The sequence below is a fragment of the Colobus angolensis genome, unplaced genomic scaffold (genome assembly GCF_000951035.1).
Source record: "Colobus angolensis palliatus isolate OR3802 unplaced genomic scaffold, Cang.pa_1.0 Scaffold204, whole genome shotgun sequence".
Classification (NCBI taxonomy): domain Eukaryota; kingdom Metazoa; phylum Chordata; class Mammalia; order Primates; family Cercopithecidae; genus Colobus; species Colobus angolensis.
The window spans coordinates 3,267,308-3,286,145 of record NW_012115200.1 but is presented as its reverse complement, the minus strand read 5'-3'; the positions used below and the strand labels follow the sequence as shown (position 1 = coordinate 3,286,145).

The following is an 18,838-nucleotide window of genomic DNA, read 5'->3' as shown; positions in this document are numbered from 1 at the left end:
CAGTTAAGGAACTTTCCCGCTCGTCTCATGACTAGTGAGGAAGTTCCAGGTTCGAACCTGTAATAAAGATCCTTGCCGCTTGGCTTTGACTCCGGACTCTGGTGGTCTTCTCTGGGGAATAAGCGGTCTGGGCATAACAGTGTTACAGGAACACAGTCCCAATCCAGACTCCAAGAGAAGGTTCTTGGATCTCACGCCAGAATGAATTCGGGGCAAGTCCACAGTGCAAAGCAAAAGCAAGTTTATCAAGAAAGTGAGGACTAAGCTCTGATTTTTTTTTATCTTGTCCAAATTCCTATCTAAGGGGTCTGGGGAGTCATGCCCTACAAAGCATAAATTCTCATCAGATGGGTTTCATTTAACCCTATATATTGTGACTTACTTTCCAACCTGACTCTGGCATAATTTTATGAGACAAGGAAGAAAATCAAAATATTTTATCCCAAAACATGTTTCTCTGCCATATCTTGAGATGGCCCTGCAAAGCTGTCCTTTGTGGAGGAAAAGTGCATCTGTAAAGAATCTCTAGTGACAAAGCTAGATCTTTTCCTTCCAGGCCCTCCCAATCCTGAAGAGGTTAACTAAGAGTCTAACACCTTTTGAACATCTGAATAGGAAACATTTGTCATCTATTGTCTCTAAGGGCAGCTACTATGAGACTTCAAAAGAACCTTGGTCTCCACAGTCTTTTATCTTAACCTGAACATTTCCCTTCTCTGGATCCCAGATCTTTAGACAAACTCAACCAATTGTCAACCAGAAAATGTTTAAATTTACCTACAGCCTGGAAGTGCCCACTCCCACCCCCACCCCCACTTTGAGTGGTCCCGCCTTTCTGGACCAAACCAATGTATTTCTTAAATGTATTTGATTGATGTCTCATGCCCCCTCCCCCTCTGTAGAAGGTATAAAACCAAGCTGTACCCCGACCACCTGGGGCGTATGTTCCCAGGACCTCCTGAGGGTTGTGTCATGGGCCACGGTCACTCATGTTTGGGTCAGAATAAATCTCTTCAAATATATTACAGACCTCTTTGTAATATTTGTAATATTTGTCGACACCTCTTTGTCGACAAAAGTGGTGAAGAACAGCTACTCCATAGACAGAGTAGGGTGTGCCCAGAAGTAAGAGGAGGAATGTGTCCACCCGAGGTACAATACTTGTTTATATACAGGATAAAAAAAGGATCATGGGGAGGTGTGCTCTGCTACGAGGGTTTGTGATAAAGAGTTAATGTTCTTAATTACTATATTTTGCAAGAATTGATATTATCTTTAAAGCAAAATTAGGACTGCTTCTGTTCTCAAGATATCGGGATATCAGGACACTCTTAAGTCTGGGTCTGTTTAGTAAATGTTGTCAATCTGTTCCCTTAACCATAAACATCTAGAAGCTCAGAATACCTAATGTCAGGCCTCTGAGCCCAAGCCAAGCCATCGCATCCCCTGTGACTTGCACATATATGCCCAGATGGCCTGAAGTAACTGAAGAATCACAAAAGAAGTGCCAATGCCCTGCCTCGCCTTAATTGATGACATTCCACCACAAAAGAAGTGAAAATGGCCGGTCCTTGCCTTAAGGGATGATATTATCTTGTGAAGTTCCTCTTCCTGGCTCATCCTGGCTCAAAAAGCTCCCCCACTGAGCACCTTGTAACCCCCCTACTCCTGTCCGCCAGAGAACAACCCCCCTTTGACTGTAATTTTCCTTTACCTACCCAAATCCTATAAAATGGCCCCACCCTTATCTCCCTTCACTGACTCTCTTTTCGGACTCAGTCCACCTGCACCCAGGTGAAATAAACAGCCACGCTGCTCACACAAAGCCTGTTTGGTGGTCTCTTCACACGGACGCGCATGACACCTAACTTTCTGGGAGTGCAGCCCAGCAAGCCCCAGCCCCCTTTTCCCAGCCCTCACTCAAGATGGAGATGCTCTGGTTTGAACCCCCTTAATATGAGGAGCCCCCTCCCAGGGAAGAGGGCTCTGAAGTGGGGACTCCTTCCCAGGGAAGGAGGTTCAGAAATGGGAACTATGGTCCCCTACTGCCACCCTCAGCCTCTGTCCTCCTCTCAGAGCCTTGGGGCTCAGGAGGGCCCGGGCTGGACTAAACAGGGCCTGCAGCGCATCAGTGTAACTGCCCAAGGGTTCACCTTGCCTGCTGCCTAGACAGAGCCGATTTATCAAGACGGGAATTGCAATAGAGAAAGAGTCATTCACACAGAGCCGGCTGTGCAGGAGACCAGCGTTTATTATTACTCAAATCGGTCTCCCCAAGCATTCACGGAGCAGAGTTGTTAAGGACAACTTGGTGGGTGGGGGGAAGCCGGTGAGCCAAGAGTGCTGATTGGTCAGAGACGAAGGCACAGGGAGTCAGAGCTGTCTTCCTGCTCTGAGTCAGTTCCTGGGTGGGGACCATAGGAGCAGATGAGCCAGTTTATGGATCTGGGTGGTGCCAGCTGATCCATCAAGTACAGGGTCTGCAAAATATCTCAAGGGCTGATCTTAGGAGCAGTTTGGGGAGGGTCAGAATCATATAGCCTCCCGCTGCATGACTCCTAAAGCATCATTTCTCATCTTGTGGCTACTGTTAGTCTCACAAAGGCCATCTAGTCCCCAGGCAAGAAGGAGGTCTGCTGTGGGAAAGGCCTGTTACCATCTTTGTTTAAACTATAAACTAAGTTCTTCCCAAAGTTAGTTCAGCCTATGCCCAGGAATGAACAAGGACAGCCTGGAGGTTAGAAGGAAGGTGGAGCTGTTTACATTAGATCTCTTTCACTGTCTCAGTCAAAATTTTGCAAAGGTGGTTTCACCAGGAAAAAATAGCACATCATACTCCTGGAGTAGCTTGGAGGGAATTTAGAGCAAATACATTAATTGTTTTTACCCCAAGAGGGATCATAGCACACCATAAACCTAGGATACTCTTGGCCAGGCACTGTCATCCCAGGCACTGTCATCCCAGGCACTGTCATCCCAGCACTGTCATCCCAGGCACTGTCATCCCAGCACTGTCATCCCAGGCACTGTCATCCCAGGCACTGTCATCCCAGGCACTGTCATCCCAGCACCTGGGGAGGCAGAGGTGGAGGGGTCACCTGAGGTCAGGAGTTTGAGACCAACCTGGTCAACATGGTGAAACCTCATCTCTACTAAAAATACAAAAATTAGCCGGGCACAGCGATGCGCGCCTGTAATCCCAGCTACTCGGGAGGCTGAGGTAGGAGAACTGCTTGAACGCGGAAGGTGGAAGCTGCAGTGAGCCGAGATCGCGTCACTGCACTCCAGCCTGGGTGACAGAGCATGAGTTTGTCTCAAAAAAAAAAAAGACTAAGATGAACTGGAGCTGTATGCAGATGAAGGGATGCCCTGTGGCCACTGGAAGGCCCTTTCCCTCTAGGTGGAAGTGGGAGGGCTGTAGGGAGAATGGCCTTTTTGTTACGGGGTGGGGAGATGTTTTCCTTTTGATCCAGGGGTGAGAAGTCAGCACAAATTGGCCTCAGATTCCCCGCCCCCAGGCCCTGGTGTTTTTCCTTGATTCAGCACGCATTGGCCTTAAGCTCCCTGCCCCCAGACCCTAGTCTCCTGCCCCACTATCATGAGCGTTATTTTCTGTAATCCTCAGCAAACTCAGTGAAGCGGGTTTTAGCATTGTCTCCATTTAACAGAAGGGAAAAGAAAACTAAGGCCCATGGGGTGGCCTTGGAAATACCGCACACACTCTCTCTACACTTCTTCCTTTATCCCATTCCGGCAGGACTGCGCTCTGTGCTCTGCCAGGAGTGATGCAGAGAGAGGGAGCAGAGGACCCACCAGCCTGCACATTTTCCAGATGCTTCTCCCCAAAGCCTGAGGTTCAGGGAAAGGCAAAGAGGGGCTCAGGGCAAAGAGCAGGCCCCAAGGATTGGAGGGTGCGCGGTAACCCCTCCAAGATGGTAGCCAGGGATGGCAGATGCTGGAGTAGCCAGCTGAGGGTGCCTGGGGCAGGGCTGAACCACCTGCATCGGACAGCTCCATTCCCAGCCCAACCTGGGGCAGCAGAGTCCAGGGGACCACAGGGCCACCCGATGGATGTCTGCCAGCAAGCTCTGAAGACCGATAGCCCATTCTCTCCCCAAGGAAGACCACAGCCCTGGGCACACACCCAGAGATGACCTCTCAGGGAGAATCAGAGTCACCTTTCCTCCCACCAGCTGAGTGCAGAGGGGGCTCAGAGGCAGATCAAGTTGTTACAGACAATAGGGGGCTATTTCCTGAGGGATATCACCTGGCAGCTGTGAGAGGATTAGGTGAGAATTTATGACTCTGGTTCAGAAAAGGGAATGGAGAGGGCGGGGCTGTGGGGAAAAGGCACTCACTGGAGCATGAATAACTCAGCATCTCTTCGATGCAAGACAGGGTACCTTCCACAAGCTCCTTTATTTTTTTAGAGACAGGGTCTTGCTCTGTTGCCAATTCTGGAGTGCAGTGGCGAGATCATAGCTCACTGTAGCCTTAGCCTCCCAGGCTCAAGTGATCCTCCTGCCTTAGCCTCCCAAATAGCTAATTTTTTTTGTAGAGATGGGATCTCACTTTGTTGCCCAGGCTGTTCTTGAACTCCTGGCCTCAAGCGATCCTCCAGTGTTGGTAGTATAAGAGTGAGACACCATGCCTGGCCTTTTTCTTTGTTTTGAGGCATTAATGTTGTCGATGAAAAGAGTCTAACTCTGTAAAATATTTGAAGAGATTTATTCTGAGCCAAACGTGAGTGACCATGGCCTGTGACACAACCTCAGGAGGTTCTGAGAACATGTGTCCAAGGTGGCCTGGTTTTATACATTCTACAGGGGCATGAGACATCAGTCAAATACATTGAAGAAATACATTGGTTTGGTCCAGAAAGCTGGGATAACTCAAAGCGGGACTTCCAGGCCATAGGTGAATTTAAACACTTTCTGGTTGACAATCGGTTGAGTTTGTCTAAAGACCTGGGATGGATAGAAAGGGAATATTCAGGTTAAGATAAAAGATTGTGGAGACCAAGGTTCTTTTGAAATCTTATACTGACTGCCCTTAGAGACAATGGATGACAAATGTTTCCTATTCGGATGTTTAAAAGGTGCTAGACTCTTAATCTCTTTAGGATTGGGAGGGCCTGTAAGAAAAAGATCTAGCTATGTTACTAGAGATGCTTTGCAGATACAACTTTTCCCCCAGGAAGGACAGTTTTGCAGGGCCATTTCAAGATATGGCAAAGAAGCACGTTTTGGGGTAAAATATTTTGATTTTCTTCCTTGCCTCACAAAATTATGCCAGAGTCAGGTTGTAAATTAAGTCACAATATATAGGGTTAAATAAAATCCATCTGATGAGAATTGATGGTTCCCCAGAGCCCTTAGATAGGCATTTGGGCAAGATAAAAAAATCAGAGCTTAGTCCTCAATGTTAATGAACAAAAAGGGTGATAGAAGAGGAGAGAATGTGCCCAGCTGGGCATCCTGGCCTCCCACCTCCGCATGGGCAGGGAGGATGGCAGGTGTGCGCCTGTGTGGCTGGAGGCAGGACAGTCAGATGGGGTGCAGCCTTGGTGGTGGGTGGGGTATTTGCTAATCCCTGGATGTTGGGAGCAGACATGGGAGAGCTGGTGTCCAGAGCTGCCTTGCGGAAGAGGACAGAGAGCCAGTGTCTCTTACCCTCTGAGTAAATGGCAGCATTGGCTTTTCCCAGCAGCTGTGCCAGATAACGCTGTTAATGGTGGAGGGTGTCCAGGTTCTTGGTGTTTTGAACAAAGAATTGGACAAAACACACAAAGCAACCAAAGAAAAGCACAGATTTATCAAAACAAAACTATACTCGACAGAGTAGGAGCAGGCTAAAGCAAGAGGCTCAAGATCACTGGTTACGGAATTTTCTGGGGTTTACATACCCTCGAGAGGTTTCCCAATGGATACTTGGTTTACACCCTATGTAAATGAAGTAGCGGCCTGCAACCAGTCTGATTGGCTGTGGCAGGTGGCCAATCAGAGGCTGAAGTGAAGTTACAAAGCTACACATCAAGACTTGGCCTGAGACCAGTCTAATTGGTTGCAGGAGGGGACCAGTCAGAGGCACTTTCGTTTTTTCATTTGCAAAGCAGAAAAGTGGGGTTTGCAAAGGGAGTAGCCTCTGATCCGTTTGACACTGGCGTGTGGAGAGATGGGGGTTTTCCTTTTGATGCAGTTATAGGAAGTCAGTGAGAATCGGCCTTAGGTTCCCTGCCTCCAGACCCTATTCTCCCTGCCTCAGCACTGCCCTCTCCTGGTGATCCTAAGCCTGAGTGCCGCCTGCACCTGGATGTTTATTCCACAGTCACCCCAGGCACAGTGAGCCCCACTCAAAGCTTCCTTCCCTCCTTCCTACCTCCCACTGGCTCCTCTTCCTGTAGCTGTGTCTTGGCAAATAGCACGGCCCCTTCTTTAGTCACCTGAGCCAGACTCATTCTGCCGGCAAGTCTGGCTGCCCTTCAGTTGAGTGTTGACTAAGACCGTCGGACTCTGAAATATTTGAAGAGATTTATTCTGAGCCAAATATGAGTGACCATGGCCAGTGACACGGCCCTCAGGAGGTCTTGAAAGCATGTGCCCAGCCAGGCACGGTGGCTCACACCTGTAATCCCTGCACTTTGGGAGGCCGAGGAGGGCAGATCACCTGAGGTCAGAAGTTCGAGACCAGCCTGACCAACATGATGAAACCCTGTCTGTACTAAAAATACAAAAAATTAGCTGGGCGTGGTGACTGTTGCCTATAATCCCAGCTACTCAGGAGGCTGAGGCAGGAGAATCGCTTGAACCCGGGAGGTGGAGGTTGCAGTGAGCCGAGATCGTGCCACTGCACTCCAGCCTGGGCAACAAGAGCAAAATTCCATCTCAAAGGAAAAAAAAAAAGCAGCAGCAGCATATGCCCAAGGTGGCCGGGTGCAGCTTGGTTTTATACATTTTAGGGAGGCATAAGATATCAATCAAAGACATTTAAGAAATACATTGGTTTGTCCAGAAAGGCAGAATGACTTGAAGTAGGGGGTTTCCAGCTTGCAGGTAGATTTAAAAATTTTTCTGGTTGACAATTGGTTGAGTTTGTCTAAAGTCCGGGGATGGATAGAAAGGAAATGTTCAGGTTAAGATAAAAGATTGTGGAGACCAAGGTTCTTTTGAATCTCATAGTGGCTGCCCTTAGAGACAACAGATGACAAATGTTCCCTATTCAGAGTTTTTTTTTTTTTTTTTTTTGAGATGGAGTCTCACTCTGTCACCCAGGCTGGAGTGCAGTGGCCGGATCTCAGCTCACTGCAACCTCTGCCTCCCAGGTTCAAGCCATTCTCCTGCCTCAGCCGCCCGAGTAGCTGGGACTACAGGCGCGTGCCACCATGTCCAGCTGATTTTTATATTTTTTAGTAGAGATGGGGTTTCACCATATTGGACAGGCTGGTCTTGAACTCCTGACCTCGTGATCTGCCCACCTCAGCCTCCCAAAGTACTGGGATTACAGGCATAAGCCACTGCGCCCCGCCCTATTCAGATCTTTAAAAGGTGCTAGAGTTTTAATCTCTTCAGGTTTGGGAGGGCCTGGAAGAAAAAAATGTAGCTCTGTTACTAGAGATTCTTTACAGATGCATTTTCCCCCACAAAGGACAGCTTTGCAGGGTCATTTCAAGATACAGCAGAGAAACATGTTTTGGGGTAAAATATTTTGATTTTCTTCTTTGTCTCGTAATGTTATACCAGAATCCGCTTGGAAAGTAAGTCACAATATATAGGGTTAAATAAAACCCATCTGATAAGAATTTATGGTTTGTAGGGCATGACTCCCCAGATAGGAATTTGGGCAAGATAAAAAAAATTAGAACTTAGTCCTCAGCCTTCCCTACAAAGCCTGACCTGGGTCCCCTCAGTGTACCCCCAAAGAGCTCCACTATTCTCCTTTGACCCAGGGAAAGGGCTCGGCTAGAAGGGCAGGGCTCTTGGAGACAGCGTCTCAGTGCTTGGAGTGAGAGCTCTGCCACTCCAGACACAGCCTGAGGGCTTTCACGGAGGGGCAAAGCTGTTGTGCTGGGCTGGGTTTTTGCTGGGCCTCTTGCAGAGGCCAAGGCTCAGTCCTGCCGGCTCAGGCTCCAGCCAGTGCTCTGTCTTCCACTTGCCTAGTCAGGGGCCCCCAGGCCTGTCACACTGGCATTTTCTGGGTCCCCTTGGAGGAACCACTCTTCCCACCCTCCCGTCCCTGCTTGGCCCCTCCAGCTGATCACTGATCCTGTCTTTTTTTGGTGACGCAACGGGAGATGAGGCCAGCGCTTAGAGCCACGAGGGCCTGTTTCCAAGTCCCAGTTCATGTGGCCATGGGCTCTCTGAGCCTCAGTCCCCTCCTGTTTGAGGTAAGGAAACCACACCTCCCCTCACTGGCTATTAGGAGGTAACAACACAGGGCAGGAGTGTCAGGCACAGGCACCACCCACCAAGCACTGTAATTTGCCAGGCACTAAATGCACTGCCCTCATAAACTCATGGAATCATGGTGGCCTCAGAGGGCAGTGCTGTTGTGGTCACCCTCATGTTAAAGATGCGGACCTTCACAGAGGTGAGCCGCTTCGCCAAGTGACACAGCTCATTAGTAGCAGAGCCCAGACACCAGCCCTAGCCGTCCCCTGCTTTCTGCTCCCCTAGTATCTGCAGACTGTCCCACTGCCTCCTCACACAGTGGTAAAAGCCTGTGTCCTCTTCTCTACTCCCTGCTGGCCTTTCCCGATTGCCACCACATGTCAGCAAAACTGTGGACATGTGCTTTGAAAGAGACAGAGCCGGGTGCCGAGGCTCATGCGTATAATCCCAGCACTTTGGGAGGCCTAGGTGGGAGGATCACTTGAGGCCAGGAGTTTGAGATCGGCCTGGGCAATATAGTGAGAACTTGTTTCTACAAAAAATAAAAAAATCAGCCAGGCCTGGTGGCACATGCCTGCAGTCCCAGCTCCTTGGGAAGCTGAGAAGGGGGGATCCCTTGAGCCCAGGAGGTCAGGGCTGCAGTGAGCTGTGACTGCACCACTGCACTCCAGCCTAGGAGACAGAGTTAAGACCCTGTCTCTAAAAAATAAAAATAAAAAAATGGCAGAGACAGGGTCTACAGGACGGACAAGTGTTAGGCGTGGTGGTCCCATATCACTGTGAAGTGAAACTGACAGGAGGCCACAGGCTTTGGACAGAGCTCCTGTGCTAAGCCCAACAGACCAAACCAAAACAGGTTGTTTGTGCTGTGTTTCCACACCACCAAGTGAAAAATTGTTTGAGCTTCTAAGAAATCAGGAGAGAAGGAGATGGTAGCCAAATCCCCAAACAGGCCAGTTTTAGCACAGCAAGGAAGCCCTCTGCTTAAATCTTTAACTTTGAAAAGACCAATCAGCTTTCTGTTCTGGTTTCTGCTTTCCTCAGCCCTTTTCTCTATTTTATAGAATGAGGTGTTGCCCATTCTAGAAGAGCAAACACAAGCCAATGAAGGCCTCTAAGCTAGACCTGCTATAACTCTGTCTTCTGACACTACCTTGACTGGTTATTCCAGCCAGAACATTCTGCAATCTCTTCACGGAGGAGCAACAGAACTATTGCTTCATGTACCCAAGGACAAATAAACACTCTAGCCCAGCACTCCTGGGATTCCGACCTGGGGGATCACGTCCAGCCTCCAGCAGGAATGTGACTTGAGTCTAGTGGCCGCTTCCTGTTTTGAAGGTTCTCCAGCAAGTGGTCCAGCCTCTTACTGAAGATCACCCTCTGCTCTCCAAAGGCTGCTGTTCTCTCACCAGCCAGGCATGCTGAATAAGTACTCAGTCGAGACATACGTGTTTGTGTGCACACTGTTTACAATGCTGAATATTTCATCATACCAACCCCTAAAAATAGCCCCAGCATAGTACACATATCATTGTGAATTCATAGAGAAGTGTTTTCCTGGAAGAGGGAGGGAGACAGAATAGTTTGCAGGCGCACAGGTGGGTGCTGCAGAGGTGGAAGAAGAATCCCTCCAGCGCCAGCCCCCCGATGGTCCCCTGTGCATGTGTTTAGTGTCACTGATGTCTGAAGAGAATCAGACAAAAGAATTACATTAATTTGAATAAGCCCCACCCACCTTTGCAGTTTAGAGAGTTATTAAAATAAGAGACAAATCACTTGTACTGTTCCTTCCCCCAGTGTTCTTCCCCACCCCCACCCACCACTGGCTGAAAAGCTTGCCCCATTTTCATGCCCATTTTTGATTTGGTCTCAGTGAAGTAATTTTTGTGTCCCGGTCAGTGTAACAATCAAAACTCCCAACTTTACTCTGAGTTGAAATGCCTCCTGCTCCAGCCTGGGGTCTGCCCCCTTCCTCTCCCGCTGCAGCTGCTGACCCTCTGGGGACAGCCCAAGGGCCAGCGGCAAGGGTTGGGGGTCTTTGCTGCCTACACACTGCTTGGGCTCCCAGGTGACCAAAGCCGAATGCCCCTCTTGGGCCACTTTTTCGGGGTCTGGAGTCTCTGCCTTCAGGTGAATACTTCCAGCCTCCTTCAGTTTCACTCCTCCAGATCCCCACTTCAGGCAGATTGTAGACAAGCCCAGCCCCACTCCCCTTTACATGGGACCCCCCTGGGTCCCAGAAGCCAGGTCCTTGACCTGCCTGCAAAGGTGCAGCTTCCCGCTCTGTTCAGCAACCTTTCATTTAGAGGGGGCAGGCAGTGTGATCACAGCTCTGCCCTCTCTGTGTGCCAGGACACGAGGACGTGTTTAGGTGGTACCAGGCTGGGGAAATGTAGTCAACAAGTGTCCGCTTGAGCTGCTGGCCATAAATTTAAAATGAAACCACTCCACATGGCTGTGTCTCCTCTCTTTCCACTCCTGGCAGCTTGGGTGCAGGCCCGGTGCCCAGCTGGGCTTGGCCAGCTGGGTGAAAGGGACAAGGCAGCTGAGGGTGCACTCCAGGGAATGAGCAGATGGAGCTGAACTTAGGCGTGAGGAGCTACAGGCAGCAAGTGGCCGTGGAGGGGGAGCAGACAGGACAGAGACCCCCCAGCTGCCAGTTCCCAGCAGTGAGCGCAGCCAGAGAGGAGGAAGGGCTCCATTGCTTTAGTGTGACATACCTGGGTCTGCTAAGGCTGAGCGTCTTTTCAGTTCATTGGCCATTTCTGTTTTCATGAGGTGCCAGTTCTTTTTCGAGTTACCAGATTGTACTGCTGGGGCCAGGTGCAGTGGCTGACGCCTATAATCCCAGCGCTTTGGGAGGCTGAGGCAGGTGGATCATTCGACTCAGGAGTTTGAGACCAGCCTGGGCAACATGGTGAGACTCTGTCTTTACCAAAAAAAAAAAAAAAAAAAGCAAAAAACAAAAATTAGGTGGGCACGGTGGGGTGCACCTGTAGTCTCAACTACTCAGGTAGCTGAGGTGGGATGGCTGCATGAGCCCAGGAGAACGAGGTTGCAGTGAGCTGAGATCGTACCACTGCATTCCAGCCTGGGCGACAGAGTGAGACCCTGTCTCAAAAACAAACAAAAAAGATTGTGTTGTTTGTACGTTTATTGTGATTTTTTAGATCTATTTGCATATTCCACTACTAATCCTTTGCCTATTGTGTGGGTGGTGGATATCTTGTCAGTTGAATCACGGAGTGAATGTACAAAAATCCATTTTACTTCAATAAAATGGACGCTCCACTCTGTAAAAAAAAGAACAGTATAAATCCTGCCTGCAGGAGTCCTGGACAGTGTTAAAGGGTCATTCAATGACAAGTGCTCAGAAGACTGCAGGGCCCAGATAAGGCGAGGGAGAAGCTGGGCTATCCTTATGATCCCCGTTATGATCAGCTTTGTCCTTTAAGAACATGCTATGTCTTATAATCCTTAATAACGTCTTTTTTTTTCTGTTTTTAAAGAAAACCCGGCCAGCTTGGGTGCAGTCCTGGGTAGGACCTGGGGGCCCTGAATAGTGTCTGTTCTTTCTTAACATAAAGTTCTATGATTTTCTTTGTATGCATCTTGAGTCTTGAACATTTTTCTTTTTATGAGATGGGGGTCTCACTCTCTCACTCTGTTGCCCAGGCTGGAGTGCAGTGGTATGATCTTGGCTCACTGCAGCCTCAACCTCCTGGGCTCAGGCGATCCGCTGACCTTGGCCTCCAGGTAGCTGGGACCACAGGCACCTGGCACTACACCCACCTAATTTTTTGTATAGATGGGTTTTTGCCATGTTGCCTAGGCTGGTCTCGAACTCCTGGGCTCAAGGGATCTTCCCACCTCAGCCTCCCATATCTTTTTTTAAAATAAAAAAACTTTTATTTTTTACTTTTTTAAGAGATGAGGTCTCTTTATGTTGTCCAGGCTGGTTTCAAACTCCTGGGCTGAAGGGGTGGCCTGCCCCTCCACACCTGTGGGCATTTCTCGTTAGGTGGAATGAGGGACTTGAGAAAAGAAATGAGACACAGAGACAAAGTACAGAGAAAGAAAAAGTGAGCCCAGGGGACCGGCGCTCAGCATACAGAGGACCCACGCCAGCACCGGTCTCTGAGTTCCCTCAGTATTTATTGATAATTATCTTTACCATCTTACAGAAAAGGAAGTGGCAGGATAATAGGATCATTATAGGGAGAAAGTTAGCAGTAAGACATATGAATAAAGTTCTCTGTGACATGAATGAGTTTAAGGAAAAGTGCTGTGCCTTGATATGCATATGCAAACATCTCCATAAACTTTTTTAGTGCATAAAAAGCAGCATTGCGCTAGCAAGTCCCGCCTTTCGCCCTAAGGCGGTTTTCTCCTTTCTCAGTAAACAGAACATACAATCGGGTTTTACACCGAGATATTCCATTGCCCAGGGACGGGCAGGAGACAGATGCTTTTCTCTATCTCAACTGCCAACAACCGCCAAGAGGCCTTCTTTCCTCTTATACTAGTCCTCCTCAGCACAGACCCTTCACGGGTGTCAGGCTGGGGGACGATCAGGTCTTTCCCTTACCACGAGGCCATATTTCAGACTATCACATGGGGAGAAACCTTGGACAATACCTAGCTTTCTTAGGCAGAGGTCCCTGCGACCTTTGACAGTGTATGTGTCCCTGGGTACTTGAGATTAAGAGAATGGTGATGACTTTTAACCAGCAAGCTGTCTTCAGGCACTTGTTTAACAAAGCACACCCTGCACAGCCCAAAATCCTTTAAACCTTGAGTCACCATAGCACATGTCTCTTGCAAGGACAAGGTTGGGGGTAGGGTCACAGATTAACAGCATCTCAAATACAGAACAAAATGGAGTCTCTTATGTCTACTTCTTTCTATATAGACACAGTAACAGTCTGATCTCTCTTTCTTTTCCCCACACTGGGCTTAAGAGATCCTCCCACTTTAGCCTCCTGAGTAAATGGGATGACAGGCACAAGCCTTTCCTTGAACATTTCTTCTTAAATTTATTCTTAGATTTTGTTGTTCTTGCTCTTACAAATGAGGTGGTGTTCATCTCTAAAATGCTCATTGCCAGTATATAAGAAAGTCACTGATTTATATATGTTTACCTCTTAACACATACTTTATTGTATTCTTATTTGTTCAAATAGTTTTTCAGTTGATTTTCTTGGATTTTTTAGGTGAATGATTTTATTATTCTTTGTGAATTCATATTCAGCAAATGTTAACAGAACACCTGCTATATACCAGGCATGGTTCTAGGTGCTCAACGTACAGCAGTAACCCTAAAAGACAAGGATCCATACCCTCATGGAGCTTACATGGGGTGGGGACGATAGTGAGCAATAGAGACAGTGTGTCTGTTTGGTATTTAAGAAACTTCATTTCTCCATCCTGTCTTACGGCGTGGCCTAAGTCCCCCAGAACAAAGCTGAGTAGCAGGGTGCTGATGACAGCCACTGGTCTGCTGCCCACTGAAATGGAAATGCCACTCATATTTCACAGCCAAGCACGGTGCTCACGATGGACTTCTTGCAAACACCCTTTATTAGGAAAGCTCCTGAGTTGCAAGTAATAGAGACCAGCTCTGGCTGATTGAATTGGAAAAGACCTTTGCCGACAGAGTGTCCAGAGTGTCGAAGGGCTCACAGGTGGCTTGGAGGGCCCATATTTGAGAACTGGGCAGGAACAAAGAGCAGCCACATGGCCAGGACAGCAAAATCAGCCAGTCCTGCAGGTAAACCACGGCCATCGAGGTGGAGCATGAAACACAAGCACTACCCCTTCCATGCTGGCGCCAGGGTGGCTCTCGCCAGGAGTGCTATAATCTCAGCACTCTGGAAGGCCCAGATTGGCAGATCACTTGAGCCCAGGAGTTCAAGACTAGCCTGGGCAACATGGGGAAATCCCATCTCTATAAAAAATACAAAATTTAGCTGGATGGGGTGACATGCATTTGTATTCCCAGCTACTTGGGAGGCTGAGGTGGGAGGATTGCTTGAGCCCGGGAGGTCGAGGCTGCAGTGAGTCAGCTGTGATCGAAGCCCTGTCTCAAAAAGTTTTTTCCCTAGAGCCTCTGGAGGGAGTGCAGCCCTGCTGGCACCTTGGTTTCTGCCTAGTGAAACTGATATTGAACTTCTGGCCTCAAGAACTGTGAGAGAATACATTTGTCGTAATTTGTTATAGCACCTACAGAAAACTAATATACGAGGACACAAGAAGCATGAACTATTAAAAAACCAATAAATTGGACATTGTGAAAATTGAAAACTTTGCTTTTCCAAAGACACTTACGAAAAGGCAAACCACAGACTAGGAGTAAATATTTGCAAACACATATCTGACAGAAAGACTTGTATCCAGAATAAACACAGAACTCAGAACTAAGTAAGACAAACCAGTTAAAAACCAGGCGAAAGATTTGAACAGACACTTCACTAAGGAAGATATACAAATGGCAAGCAAGGTTTGTGGGTAAAAAAGATGTCACGATAGGGAAATGTGAGTTAAAATCACGAGATGGCAGCACACACCCATTAGAATGAAAAAAATTAAAAAGCCTGGCTGAACCACAGTTGGAGTGGGTGTTCGGCCACCGGCACTCTTCTGCTGGTGGGAATGCAACATGTGCGAGCACTCTGGAGAACGCGATGGCGGTTCCTTAAAAAGCTGAGCACACACTTACCATATGACCCAGCACTGCACTCCGCGGTATCTACCTGCAAGCAATGAAAGAATGTGTAGATACAAACGCTGGCATACGAATGTGAAAGTTCACAGCAGCCTGATTTGCCAGCAGCAAGAACTGAAAACATCCCAAATGTCCAACAGATGAACAGTAAACAAACTGTGGTACATCCATACAACGGATGCTACTCCTCTCGGAGTAGATCAACTACTGATACATGAGGAACCAACGACTGATACATGCACGCATCACCAATGAACCCCAACCCAAAGTCATTACACTGAGTGACAGCAGCCAGATGAGGAACCTTTTGGAGGTAATGGGCATGTCCATCATCCTGATGGTCTTGCGGTGTCTACAAATGTAAATCTCATCAAATTATAACTTTAAATATGAGCGGGTTTTGTGCATTAATTACATCTCAATAAAGCTGTTTTTAAAATTGCATAATTTTAAGGTCTTACAAAGCCTGAATCTGCTTCTGCTTTTGGACATTCTAGATTGCTTCCTCGTGTGTGTGTGTGTGTGTGTGTGTGTGTGTGTGTGTGTGTGTGTGACAGGTCTTGCTCTGTTGCCTGGGCTGGAGTGCAGTGGTGCGATCATAGCTGACTGCAGCCTCAAACTCCTAGTCTCAAGTGATCTGCCTGCCTCAGCCTCCCAAAGGGTCAGGATTACAGGTGTAAGCCACCATGCCCAGCCTTCTTGTGCTCTTTTATATTGTCAGTGTTCCTGTTACTTCGTCTTCCAGATGCTATTAACACTGGTCCACTGAGGAACCCACTCTAGTTCTTGTCTCCATTGTGGGTTTAATCTCTTGCGTATTTCTTTACTGTCATTTCAATGAGGTCTTGAGAGGAAGGCAAGGCTAAAAAATGTGTTCAGTACGCCATAATTCTCACTTAGGTTGTAATACATATTGACTTCATAATCTTTTTTTATTATTGTGAAAAATATCCAACATAAACAATAGTAGAATAACGTGGAACCACACGTACCTAAGACCCGGTTTCAACAACTGTCAAGTTGCAGCAAATCTTGCTTCATCCATACCCTCAGCCATGGCCCCCCTCCTGTGCTATGTTAAAGCAAATGCAAGACATCATTTCATTTTACTCATAAATATTTCGGCAAGCACATAGGTGACACATTAAAAGATAAAAATGCCAAAAGAATGCTAAAAAAAGACTACAATACTATTATCACATGTAAAATTAATAATCTATTTTAAATCTTCAAATGTCCACGTGTTCAAATTTCCAATTCCTTTTCTCTCTCCTTTTTTAGTTTGTTCAGACAGGGAGCAAATCCATCTCCGATTTTTCCTCTTGCAATGTATTTATTGAAAAACTCATTTATCATACTTCTCTACTAGCTGTATTCTGCTGATTCCAATTCCACAGTATTATTTACCAGAGATGGGGTCTCACTATATTGCCCAGGCTGACCTCAAACTCTTGGCCTCAAGCAATCCTCCCACCTTGGCCTTCCAAAGCACTGGGATTACAGGCCTGCGCCAACTCACCTGGCCCACAGTGTCATTTAATACATTCCTCTGTCCTGAATTTGGTAGGCAGTTCTAAAGCCTGGATCAGGTTCAGGTTCTATTTTGTGGGGAGGATGTGGGAAAAAGGACAAAACTATTTTTCTTTTTTTGAGATGAAGTCTCGCACTGTCACCTAGGCTGGAGTGCAGTGGTGCAATCTGGGCTCACTGCAACCTCCGCCTCCCGGGTTCAAGCGATTCTCCTGCCTCAGCCTCCTGAGTAGCTGGGATTACAGGCACCCACCACCACGCCCAGCTAATTTTTTGTATTTTTAGTAGAGACGGCGTTTCACCATGTTGGCCAGGCTGGTCCTGAACTCCTGACCTTGTGATTCGCCTGCCTCAGCCTCCCAAAGTGCTGGGATTACAGGCATGAGCCACTGCACCCAGCCGGACAAAACTATTTCATAGGCCGTGTTAGGCTCTTCCATCAGGAGGCACAGGATTTCTGTCTGTGTCTCTTTTTGCAATACTGGCAGTTGTGATTAGTAGTTAGATTCACTGATTCATTAGGTGTTATAAAATGTAATTTTTTTTTTTTTTTTTTTTTTTTTTTTTCGAGACAAGGTCTTGCTTTGTCACCCAGTTTGTCACCCAGGCTAGAGTGTAGTGGTGTGATCATGGCTTACTTTACTACAGGCTTGACCTCCTGAGCTCAAGCGATCCTCCTACCATGGCCTCCCACGTAGCTGGTGCTCCACTAGTTTTAAAGTCGTCTGGGTAGAGACAGAGTTTTGCCATGTTGCCCAGGCTGGTCTTGAACTCCTGAGCTCAAGTGATCTGTCTGCCTCAGCCTCCCAAAATGCTGGGACTACAGGTGTGAGTCACTGTGCCCGGCCGTCTTTAGATTTTTAAATTTATGTAAGAGTAACTTAGAAGCATTTCATTTTTTTTTTTTTGAGATGGAGCCTTTTTTTTTCTCAGTTCATATATTTAATATTTTTATGACAAACATGCATATCCATAAACAATATATGGTATGGTTTTACATGCTTTTAAAAAATATGTAAACAGCATTCTGTGCTACATAATGTTGTACAACTGATTTCCACTCAGTGTTGTCATATATATGTGTGGATGCATATATATTATAAATTAGTTCATCCATTGTAACAGTTATATGGCAATCCAATGCAGGAATACATCACAATTGATTTATTCATCCCCTTAATGAGATACATCTGGCTTATCTCCAGATTTATCTCTGACAAAAAGGCTGGAAAGAATGTACTTGAATGTGCATCCCCTCTGTCCATGTCTCTCTGACCCATTAGACTGGCCAAAGCAAATGAGAGAGAACCAGCCGGGTGGAGAGGCAATGGGACTTTTCATATGCTGCTGATGGTGGGAGTGACAATTGACATAATCGTTTTAGAGAGCAATTTGGCAGTATCCAGTTAAGGTGAAAACGCTCAACCCTGTGATCCAGCAATTCTACCTCTGTCATAAATCCTTTTCACCAAAGGTAAATTACATATTTATTTTACACTCAACAGAAAGAATAAAATATATAACATTCCTTTATGACTTCAAGTTTACAATGCAGTTTTACATATATTACCTAATTTGACATTCACAAGCATAGAAGTAGTGTCAGCCCCTTGTTATAAACGTGGGAACTGAGGCCAAAGATAAGGCCAGGGAACTGTAGTTTGGCGCTGGGCTCAAATCCCAGTCCTTTGACTTTTTGTCCAGGGCATTTTCCATGACCGTGGGCTGCCTTGCTGTGTTTTCTTTTTTTTAATTATTATTAATTTCTAGGGTACATGTGCACAATGTCCAGGTTTGTTACATATGTATACATGTACCATGTTGGTGTGCTGCACCCGTTGTCATTTACATTAGGTGTATCTTCTAATGCTATCCCTCCCCTCTCCCCCTACCCCACGACAGGTCCCCGGTGTGTGATGTTCCCCACCCTGTGTCCAAGGGTTCTCATTGTTCAATTCCCACCTATGAATGAGAACATGCGGTGTATGCTTTTCTGTCCTTGCGCAGTTTGCTAAGAATGATGATTTCCAGCTTCATCCATGCCCCACAAAGGACATGAACTCATCCTTTCTTATGGCCGCATAGTATTCCATGGTGTACATGTGCCACATTTTCTTAATCCAGTCTATCATTGATGGACATTTGGGTTGGTTCCAAGTCTTTGCTATTGTGAATAGTGCCGCAATAAACATAC

The 18,838-nt window shown here is 47.1% G+C and overlaps 1 protein-coding gene across 1 annotated transcript in view; it reads left to right on the top strand.

Annotated features, from left to right (window-relative positions):
• Positions 1-2,034: 2,034 nt before the first annotated feature.
• BNIP3 (BCL2/adenovirus E1B 19kDa interacting protein 3) overlaps positions 2,035-18,838 on the top strand; it is a 35,756-nt gene continuing 18,952 nt past the window's right edge. Inside the window, exon 1 of the mRNA XM_011941988.1 lies at positions 2,035-2,133. Within this exon, the coding sequence (XP_011797378.1) occupies positions 2,035-2,133 (99 nt within the window). The remainder of the gene's footprint in view (positions 2,134-18,838) is intronic.